Here is a 12137-nt window from a genome sequence, read left to right as displayed (position 1 = left end):
AGACATTAGTGTACCTCAGTCACCAGTAATACCCTAAGGGGGCACAATCCCCTAAACACGATGATGTCATCATGCAACCACAGGACATGGAGGTCCATATGTGCTGGACCAAAACTTGCTGCTTTACAATCAGTCGCCTCAATAAACACAAATTACAATATTGTGTATTACTGTTACTATCATTTATATGTGAAATATATGTATTGAGCTGATCTACATATAACCATTACTTATGCTTATACCATGGCCATGGAAAATACCATTTTTGATGGGTGGCAGTCTGTTATTAGATTACAATGAAGATCTGGTCCAAAAATGTGACCATAATTTTAAGTAAACATTCCTGATACAATATAACCGTGAAAATGAGAAATGATTTAGGCTAGACGCCTATTTATGCTTCACGGTCAGCTTTGCTTGTTTGCCATTACACCAAGATAAAAATGAATAATGCGGCTATAATAATTTACAGGCTACAGTGTGTGGAACCGTGTATTTTAATTAAAAGTGACAAGAACAGAGCGAGAGAATGCTCCCAAGATGTAACCATAGCAACAATAATATAACAGAAGCCTCTTGAAGTGAGGAAGGACTAGAAAGTTAACCAACATACAAAAAGTTTTCATATTAGTCCATTATGAGACGGAAAAACTGTATAAATAGCCAAGTGACATAACTGCCATCATAATAGACTTTACTTTGTGTTACTTTCTGATATTGATGTGCTTCAGTGCTACAATTTTCTGTGTGTGTGTGTGTGTGTGTGTGTGTGAGACAGTAACAACTCCTTCACAGAAGCTTGTATGGCAGCAGCACCACATGATTTAAGTCTAATAAAATTGTTATTTAATTACGGAACATGTAGCTTCGTTGCTCTGGTGAGGGAGACATTTGTTTAAACTTCAGTCAGTGTGTGCTTTGATGTAAAGCTGTTCCTTCAAGTTTGCCGCTGTGACGCACACCTTCAGGACAGAGAACCTCGTGTTTTGTAGTTTCTCAGGTATATTACAAGACGCTAATGAGGGAACCACTTTTTTTAATATAGTTGTTATTATGAAATTGATAACAGGGACCAATTTGTTTTGTAGATGTTCCGCAACATTAAATGTAATAATAAATGGATAAAAAAAATGGTACAATAATAGTAGTATAGTATATGAGGAATAAAACACTTCTGGACACTTCTAGTCTGGTAATGGTATTGATTATTTTCCTTTACCAGCAAACAATTAACACATTTTCAATTTTCATCATGTGTGTGGTTTTGTGTGTGTGTGTATGTGTGTGTGGCCTTTTGTGAGGACCAAAAAGGATCAAAGGTCCTCACAATGATAGGATAGTGTCACATGTCCGTACAGTCACCTGGTCCTCACAAAAAATACTGTGATAATATTTCCCTTTGCTTGCTGAGGTTTAAGTTAGGGTTAAGTAATCATAAGATGGGAAAAAACAAACTCTGTGTGTGTGTGTGTGTGTGTGTGTGTGTGTGTCATACCAGTGACATTAGTCTGTATGTCAGCGAGCTTGAACAGTGGAGCTACCCGGTCCTGATAGATTTGGTACGCTTCCTTCTTGTGGCTTATCGGGTTCACAAAGACCTTCAGTGACTTGGGACGATGCTTAAAACCTGCAACAAGAGGACAGAGAGAGAGGAGAGAGAGGGAGAGAAAGAGAGATAGAGAGAGAGAGAGAGTCCAGCATTCAGTCTGACCCTGTGTTCAAACCGCCAATATAATATTAATAAAAACACTAGTTACACTAATAATAATCACACTAGCGATAAATGCAGGTCACTATTTATTTCCTGTGTAAATTTAATATGCAGCCATGATTCCAGCTACAGTAACAAACAACCTATTAATTGTTTTTTCCTTGAATTATACAAATTAGTTATGACTTGGTATAGCAGGATACTCAAATGACTGATCGCAGTAATGACTAATGACTGATCCCTTGGACAAATCCTAGGAGCTGGGATAGTGGTGTTTGGTGCAAAAACAGAGCAAACCTGAACTCTCATCAGTTATTTTAGGATTTAATAACAACAATAATATTCACTTTCAACCAATGTAACACAATGATATTTTTTTTTTTTTTATTGGAACTTGAAAAAAAGATGGACAGGCCACAGCCACATGAGACAACACTAACGGCCTCTACCTAATACACAGTGCTGGAGTGTAAAAGAGACAGAGTGGTCTAGTGGATAACTAAACGAGCCATGAATTGGAACCTGAATGTATTAACAAGTTCAAGAAACCAAGAAGTAATCCAAAAGATAATCAAAGCATAAGTAAGTGGCGAGAAAAACAACAACCCTAGATATTGTCTGAAGCACTAAAGAATGGAGACGTGACGCTGATCCGATTGGAGAGGGAAGTTTTTCATTTCATCACTGAGGAGCAGCACACCAAGCGGGTGTGTAGTTCTGAACCAGGGGGTGTAAAAACAATGAAGAACGCAGGGAAGGAGTTTTAAACGACTGTGGATTTTAATATCCTCATAGATCATAACACATTAAATATGTAAAAATATCTGCAATATACAGTGAGCTGTAGTTTTCTCTGACTGTTTACATTCTGAGGTGGGGTCAAGTGGTATATCCAGAGAGTTGAGGGATGGTGGATCGATCGCCAGCTAGCAAACAGTTCACACACGCTAAAATTTTTAAAAGTTGCAACTACAGATTTTCGAAACTCAGCACATGAAATAAAGTGAGATGTCAAGTGACCACTAAACATGTGAATAAATGATGCACAAATATCACATTATCTTCATCTTCCTCCTCTTTTTCACCCTTTTCATCCTCCCTTTCTGCTCCTTCTTCTTTGTGTTCTTCATATTTTTTTCATTCTAATAATTCCCGCTAACTTCCCCATTTACGTCCTCTTCATCTTCTCTTTCTTCAGCATCTTCTACATAGTTTCTTCTTTTCTTCTTCATCATTTCTTCATTCTCTGCTTCTTCTTAAGTGTGTTGTTTACTGATAAACAGCACTGAGTGGGAATTCAGAGATGGAAATCTACTGAGACAGAGGGAGCAAGTGAGAGGGAAGGAGAGAGCGAGAGACAGAGTGAGGGTGAGAAAGAGAGAATGAATGAGTGGTAGCGTAAATGTGATCCCCATGGGTATTGATTTAAAAGCTCTGTGCTTCTCCAGTGTAGAGGAGCTCACATCTGTTAGTGTGTGTGTGTGTGTGTGTGTGTGTGTGTGTGTGTGTAAGAGCTCAGAGCTCCATAATGATCATCCTTCCTGCTGAATGGAGCTTTTGTGCTCAGACACGGTGCAAGTTCACCCCACTTGGAGTGGAAAGGTCACGACTGCCGCTGTTGTTCACGGCGCTTGAACCGCTGCCAGGATTCGTGGGGAAGTCATGAATAAAGACACCCTTTGGGCTTGTACACACGCACACACACACACACACACGCACACACACACACACAAACAATAGGCATGCTCACATGCTCACATACACACGCTCTCACTCTGTTATAACTGTTTTTCTCTCCACTCTTTTTATCAAGACAAATATCACTCATCTCCTCTTTTCCCGTCTCTCTCTCTCTCCCTCTCTCTCTCTCTGAGTATATATTAGTAGCTCATCATTAGCAGGAAGGTCTTTCCTCCTGGAGTGTATGGAATCGATGGAATCTCAAACACACACACACACACACACACACACACAAGCTCCCACCCATACACTCCGACTTAATCCCCTCTGAAAGTTCCTACCATCAACCTACTAACAAGCTGCCCTCTCATCATCCAACCTCCTGACATCGTAGGGTCTGTGGTACAGGGTCACGGTTCAAACAAAGGCTGAACAGAGGTGCAGCATTTACAATCATTTCATATAGAATTGATTTTATTGGGTTCTAAGGACCCTTAATGGCTTGGCATCTTTATGCATCTCTGAAAGTGATGGGCTGTGTTCCAAATTGAGTGCTAAGGGAAAGATCTGGAAAAAATTACAATCAATTAGCAAAGCATTTTTGGTGTCTGATGTTTGCTTTTTTTTTTTTTTTTAAATATAGCTATGAGGCTAATGGAGTAAGTAATAGAAGCCCAAAATTTCCACAGATATCTACCTCGAGTTCTTCCGATGTCACACACAGACTTGCTGATGTGGTTCTGTCTGACTTATTGTCACCGATAAACATGAATAAAACCTCACTGTCTAGCTGAGTGCTGGAACGCTATATGGGCAGCCATTTTGTGACCCCGCCTCCCTAAAAATGAGGACGGAACCATAGCACAACGCTGGAAGATGTAGATACGAACTCGCTCCTCTATTTCGCAATTGTATTTGCATAAAACTGAGAATATGTAGTTTGCCATGTTGTTTGAAGCAAGTGTATGAAGACTTGCAGGTAGACCACATTTGGGCCAAGAGAACAATGTGTGTATTTGTTTACCTGTTGAAGCACAAACTAGTAATAAAGTGTTTTTTATGCAGATATCGTAAAGCAGTGTGAGCTGCCTGTATTAAGTGTGCTACATTATTATTACCATCATCACTATAATTATTATTATTATTAGCAGGAGTGGGTAAGTGGATTGAGACATGGCCAGGTGCCCCTAGTAGCGCATGGGGCCTACTCTGCTGGGGCAGTGGAGTCGTGTGTGTGTGTGTGTGCGTGTGTGTGTATGAGTAGATTTGTTTCTAAAGCTACTGGGCGAAGGAGATGGATTCATGATCAGCTCTCCGCTCTACACACACCATATGTTTTAAAATATTGCGTTCCTGCATACCACGATGAGCAAATCTAAAATAGTTATACTGTTAATGTTATATTACACCAGGACCGATAATGGCATTTAAAAATTTTTAAAGATCAACTGCATTTTTGTCCACAACCACTGAAGATATAGAGTGATCCTTTTCACTTTAAACAATATTTTCCCTAACCAAATAAACAGGACATGAAACATCATGCTTGTCTAAAGAAGTTAAGTGGTGTTAGATGTGCTTGTGTTCGAGTTTAACAGGCACACAATGAAATACTTGTGCAAAAAATGATTATGTTAATTCATACTAAATGGATCACATGCAACAATATTTCATTGATGTTTTTCAAATTCATTCTTTAGATTAGGAGTTCTCCTGGCCGGTTGAGATGCCCATTTAAAGTAAACGTAGAAGTGCCAATCGAGCACAATGGACCTGTAGTATGGTTTTAATTTTACAGCTACAAATTTTATGAATGTTGATTGTAAAATTTTCCAAGTGCTTAGATATGAAATTACACTCAAATATTTTTAGGTATTTGGTCTCCCATACATACTAAACAGGACAAAAGCATGACCGTCATCTACTATAAAACCATCGTCATGGTATAACAATGTATAACCATGTATAACAATCAAACATACAAACAAATACAACAAAACAAAATATACTACATATACATATACTATACTACATAGTTGAAAACTTTCTTCTATGTACAGTGGGATCCAAAAGTCTAAGACCATGTTTAAAAAAAAAAGGATTTTTTTTCCATTTAAAGCTGTAAATAAACAGAAACATTTAGAACACTGAAATATTTAAAACAAAGAAAGTAAATGTTCAATATCTTGAATATTTGATATTCAAGATTCTGCACTATTTCTAGGTCCTTATTTAAATGTAAGCAAATGTGTGATATTGAGCATGTTAACTGCTTTGAACAAAAGGTCAGATTTTCCTCATGTATAATCTTTTCTACTGAAGTACGTGTTCAGACACCAGTCCAGTGGATTTGAGCTAAAATGGATCATAAAGGTTTTGCACAAACTTGTGGAGTCCATGCCAGCTCGAGTGCACATAGGGGGTGTACCAAATACTAAGAAACTGTGAAATTCATGTAAATATTTAGAGTCTACTTTTCACTCAAGTTGTTGTCAGTAATATAATTTGTAATGATAACAGTATTAAATTAGAAAAGAAAGCAAAATAGAAGCATTTTCACTAGAGAGAAACACTTGTCAGAGGAAAGGTTGTCCAAGTGTTTTGTCTTTTGCAATTTATAGTATTGTATATACACAATTACAGGAGTCTGATACATACAGTTTTCTCAAATTTTCTCAATTTGCTCCATCATGGTGTTACCAATCATCATGGCGTCCAAAACAGGAAACAATAACCGATGCCAACATGTGTAGACCAGATAGATGGCAGTGTACACACTACACATTATTTTGCCTCTATGTGTTATAACAGCTTCAAACTAACACTATTAATGGTAGCTACTTCTGAGTACTGATCCACGAGTATTTGTTTACAGTGAGGGTGAGGTGTCGGGGCAAACCCAGGAGAGCACACCGAGGTCAACCACGTGAGCCTGGCTCTCATGGTCGGGTTCTCCAAAAATTTTAACGTTTGAATAAACAAAGTCTATGACCTGGGGACTTTGGAAAATGATCAGTTGAAACATAATGAGCTCCATAGCAATGCCCGAGGTGTCAATTTTAGATGAAATAGAGCTCCAAAGTCGGGCTAAAATGTCCGACTTCCACTGTCTCTTTCTCAGGCATTATAAATCACAGAGGCGGTTATAGCGTCAGTCATTGTGATCTATCGTGCACTTCATGAAAAGCATGATCATGTGACCAAATGCTCTGTCTCTATCATTTAACTCTAGAGTGTGATCTTTTTTTTTTTAAATAAAGCTGAATCAGCTAGAAAATTAAATTTCATCTGTGGTTAGTTATGTGAACTCTATTTTATTTTAAGCTTTATATATAAATATAGAAGTACAGGTTTGAATTCTAAATGCCTAGTTATGATTTGTAATCACAGCAAGAACATATAAATGCATATATCTGCAAATTAAAACTTGCAATACAAGTTACAAGTACAATTACTTACAAATCTAATTCTTGTTTTGAAGATTCATAAAACAATGGTCCCATCATTGTATTATGGGTAAATAACTCCATACAGCTGCAACAAAAGGAATTTTATATTATGCCCATGATGCACAGAGATTTTGATCAGTGCACAGCCACAAAGGCCCAGCCAAATTCTATTCTACAGCGATTTTTTTAGCACATTAACCCCAAAACTAAGCAGTTCTAAGGCTTCCAAATGATCCTGCAGTCCTGGTTTCCATGAGGCAATACTGATATTATGATCATCTCATGTGTTTGTGTGTATGCATGTGTGGGTGAAACGAAGCGGAGTGTGTGAAGATGGGCTGTAAAGCCTGCCCCGTATGCTGCCTGGTGTTACTATGGTACATAATCCTGAGTTAGTGCAAACGTTGTGCTACATCTCTGAGGAATCAGATCCCGGCGATGAACCTGCACTCGGGTTTCGGACTGTTTTCACCGCGCCAAAGGCCACGGCGATTAACAGCGCACAGCCATTTGCACTCCCGTGTGTAATTACACAGAGACTGACCTTTTACAGGCACAAGCTCTACTCATTCAAACACTACGCTCAGAGGGAGTTATCTGACACAATCTGCCACGTAGATGCACAGGACAAAATAAAGTTACTGCATGTACTGTCTTACTCTTCATACCTCACATTTCAAACTCCAATCATGGCAAGCCTGTCTGTCTGTCTGTGTATGGTATCTATTTATCAACAGTGGATATAAAAAGTCTACACACCGCTGTTAAAAATGTAGGTTTGTTGTGATGTTAAAAAAAATGAAGCCAAGATAAATCATATCAGATCTTTTTCCATCTTTAATGTGATATAGCAACCAACATAATTCAAGTGAAAAGCAAATAGGAACATTTTAGGGGGAAAGAAAACTTCCAATAATCTGGTTGCATAAGTATGCACACCCCTCTAACACCATTTCCTTTTAATGCAGCACTCAGTCTTTTTGGGTAAGAGTCTACCAACTTAATACATCTTGATTTGGCAATTTTATTCCACTCTTCATTGCAAAAATGCTATCAAACTGTGAGGGGATCTCCTGTGCACAGCCCTTTTCAAGTCATTCCACAGGTTTTTGATAGGATTTAGATCTCGGCTTTCACTGGACCATTCCAAACTGTTGATCATCTTTTTTCTGAAGCCATTGCTTTGTTGACTTGGATTTGTGTTTTGAGTAATTATCATGCTAGAAGGTGAAATTATTCTTCATTTCAACTGTCTAACAGAGGCCTGCAGGTTTTGTGCCAAAGTAGATTGGTATTTTGAACTAACCAAGATTCAGTCTATGATGATTAAAGCACCAGTCCCAGCTGAAGAGAAGCAGCCCCATAGCATAATGCTGCCACCACCATGCTTCACTGTGGGTTTGGTGTTCTCCCATAAAGTTGTACCTTGGTCTCATCAAACCATAACACATTTTGCCACATGGTTTGGGGTGATTTGTGTGGGTTCGTTTTTTTTGTATTGTTTGCAAGAAAGGGCTTCCGTCTATCCACTCTACCCCAGACATGTGAAGAATACGAGAAATTGTTGTCACATGCAGGGAGTGACCAGTACTCGCCAGATATTCCTGCAGCTCCATTAATGTTGCCATATGCCTCTTGGCAGAGTCACTGATAAGTTTTTTTCGTGACCTATCATCAATTTTGGGGGGATGTCCTGTTCTTGGTGATGTCACTGTGGTGCCCCATTTTCTCCACTTGTTGATGATGGCCATCTGGAAATTCTTTTGTACCCCTCGCCTAATCTATACCTTTCAACAATTAGATCCCATACATGCTTTGTAAGATCTTTGAGAACCATGGCGTCAGCAGTCAGATGAAACCAAGAAGAGGTGAAGAAGATCCTACAGAATAAGATCTTCTTTATTAGGGGTTAATCAGAAACACTTCATTATGACAAGTGTATGATAATTACTTTTGAAGATGAGTTTGAATGTGATTGGTTCATTCTGAGCACAGTCACAAGCCCCATTATATCTATCTATCTATCTATCTATCTATCTATCTATCTATCTATCTATCCATCTATCCATCTATCTATCTATCTATCCATCCATCCATCCACCTACCTATCTTTCTGTTGGTCTATATATCTATGGCAATCTATCTATCTATCTATCTATCTATCTATCTATCTATCTATCTGTCTGTCTGTCTGTCAATCTACCTGTCTGCCTGTCAGTCTACCTATTTGTCTGTCTATCTGTCTATCTATGTATTTACAGTGGATATAAGAAGTCCACACACCCCTGTTAAAATGGCAGGTTTTTGTGATGTAAAAAAAAAACGAAACCATGATAAATCATGTCAGAACTTTTTCCACCCTCAATGTGAAATTACAACATATAAAAATTAAGTGAAAAACAGTCAAACATTTTAGGGAAAAATGGGAAAAATAAGAAACAACTTGGTTGCATAAGTGTGCACACCCTTTTATAATTGGGGATGTGGTTGTGTTCAGAATGAACCAATCACATTCAATCTCATGTTCAAAAGTAATTATCATACAGCTGTCCTCAATGAAATTATTCTGATTAACCCCAAATAAAGACCAGCTGTTTCTGTAGGATTTTCTTCCCACCTTTTTGGTTTCATCTGACTGCTGAAGTCATGGTCCACAAAGAGCTTACAAAGCCAGTACAGGGTCCCACTGTCAGAAGGTATCGATCAGGAGAGAGGTACAATGATTTTCAAAAACATTAGATGTACCATGGTACACTGTGAAGGCCATCATCAACAAGTGGAGAAAATGGGGCACTACAGTGACATCACCAAGAACAGGACGACCCTCCAAAATTTATAAAAGGACAAGACAAAAACTCAACAAGGAGGCTGCTAAGAGAACTACGGCAACATTGAAGGAGCTGCAGGAATATATGACAAGTACTGATTACTCTCTGCATGTGACAACAATCTCTCATATTCTTGACATGTCTAGGCTGTGGGGTAGAGTGGGTAGACGGAAGCCCTTTCTCACAAAAAAAATCCAAGCTCAACTAAATCACCCCAAAATGTGTTATGTTCTGATGAGACCAATTCCAAAAGGTATGTTTGGTGCAAAAAAAAAAACAAAAAAAAAAAGGCACATCACCAAATGAACACCATACCCACGGTGAAACATGGTGGTGGCAGCATCATGCTTTAGAGCTGCTTTTCTTCAGCCAGAACTGGGGCTTTTATCAAGGTGGAGGGAATCATGAATAGCTACAAATACCAGTCAGTTTTAGTGCAAAACCTTCAGGTGTCTCTAATAAGCTGAAAATGAAAAGGAATTCCACATCTAAGCACAACAATGACCCAAATCATACATCCAAATCAACAAAGGAATGGCTTAACCATTAGAAGATCAATGTTCCTGAATGACCTAGCCAGAGCCCAGACCTGAATCCAACTAAAAATCTGTGGGGTGACCTTAAGCAGGCTGTGCACAGGAGATGCCCTCACAATTTGATTGATCTACAATGTTTTTGCAAGAAAGAGTGAGAAAATATTGTCAAGATGTGCCATGCTGATAGACTCTTACCCAAAAAGACTGAGTGGTGTAATAAAACCAAAAGGTGCTTCAACAAAGTATTAGTTTAGAGGTGTACACACTTACGCAACTAGGTTATTGTAAGTTTTTTATTTTTCCTATTTTTCCCTAAAATGTTTCTGATTGTTTTTCACTTAATTTTTATATGTTGTAATTTCACATTGAGGGTGGAAAAAGTTCAATGCTTCTATTTGCGTTTCACTTGAATTATGTTGGTTGCTATATCACATTAAAGGTGGAAAAAGTTCTGACATGATTTATCTTGGTTTCATTTTTTACATCACAAAAACCTGCCATTTTAATAGGGGTGTGTAGACTTTTTATATCCACTGTAAGTTTTTATTTTTCTCTCTCTCTGTCTGTCTATCTGTCAGTGTATCTCCTGAGACAGTGTTTCCCACTGTACTCTCTGTCTCTCTCATTAGCACAGGGAGTGAAGGTTGGCTAGTGTGTGTTTTACGGGTAGTGCAGCGGGGCTTTTGTTTAGCTGCACAGATCGATGTGTAACCCGACACCATGTTCAGGTAATTTACTGATGATTACGGGAGAAAAGCTCCCCGGTGGCGGAGGGGCTGGTCCACAGGGAGAGCCTGAGAAGCTCCACGCAGATGCACACAGACGCTCGGCAGGGTTGGGTGACATCAGCACATTAACACACGCGCGCACACACACACACACACACACAGACAGAGTGAGAGTGTGTGAGAGAGAGAGAGAGAGAGAGAAAGAGAGAGAGAGAGAGAGAGAGAGAAACCACGGCTAAGCCTCTGAGTCACTGAGTGGCCACATCATCCATTCCCCTAGACCTGATGACCTCATGGAATGTCCACCACACGTCTTACATCATTCACCTCGCCACATGTGGGGAGGGAGGTCAAATATGTTCAGTAGGACTGTGTTGGGATATCCATCTATCTGTACAAGCTGACATGCTGATAGAGAAGTAGGTTTATAGACAGACAGATAGACAGAGACAGACAGACAAGCAGGCAGACAGACAGACAGGCAGACAGGCAGACTAACAGATCAACAGAATGAAAGACACAGTCAGAGACAGTGAGATACCAGCAGACAGATAGACAGTCAAACAGACAGACAAATAGACATACAGACAGATACACAGTCTGACAGAGATAGACAGACAGACCAACAGATAGACTGATAGGCAGACAGAGTGACAGACAAACAGACTGATAGACAGACAAACCAAAAGAGATGATTACAGAAAGAGAGACCAACAGATAGACAGACAGACAGAGTGACAGACAGGCAGATAAACAGACAGACCGATAGACAGAAAGAGCGACAGAAAAAAGACACCAACAAAGTAACAGACAGACAGTCAGACAGACTGACTGACAGATAGACAGATGACTGACAGAGAGACAGACAGAAAGCGATTGACACGCAGACAGACAGAGTGACAGAGAGAAATACAGATAGAAACTGGCAGACAGACAAACTGACAGGCAGATAGATAGATAGATACATAGATAGACAGACTATTACTTTGAAATGTAAATCAGTTCCTTTATTTATTTTTTTTGTAAAATGAGACAATGTATGCTTGCTCAGAAAGACAGAGAGAGAGATAGAGAGAGATCTAATGGAAAAGAAAAAAAGAGTGAGAGACGGCTACAGCCACACGGCCGGTGCTGTAATATCGCGCATGAGCGGTCTGAAGACTGCCCTGCTGCCTGAACCCAGTGCACACAAGCGAGCTCGGAGA

General features: G+C 39.3%; 1 protein-coding gene across 3 annotated transcripts in view; it reads right to left on the bottom strand.

Annotated features, from left to right (window-relative positions):
• cerkl (ceramide kinase-like) overlaps positions 1 to 12137 on the bottom strand; it is an 88785-nt gene that overhangs the window by 39656 nt on the left and 36992 nt on the right. For all 3 annotated transcript variants that reach the window (XM_053234022.1, XM_026947258.3, XM_026947248.3), the window contains exon 3: positions 1496 to 1627. In XM_053234022.1, coding sequence (XP_053089997.1) covers positions 1496 to 1627 — 132 coding nt within the window. The remainder of the gene's footprint in view (positions 1 to 1495; positions 1628 to 12137) is intronic.

The sequence above is a fragment of the Pangasianodon hypophthalmus genome, chromosome 5 (genome assembly GCF_027358585.1).
Source record: "Pangasianodon hypophthalmus isolate fPanHyp1 chromosome 5, fPanHyp1.pri, whole genome shotgun sequence".
NCBI lineage: Eukaryota > Metazoa > Chordata > Actinopteri > Siluriformes > Pangasiidae > Pangasianodon > Pangasianodon hypophthalmus.
This window is presented reverse-complemented; position numbering and strand designations above follow the sequence as displayed.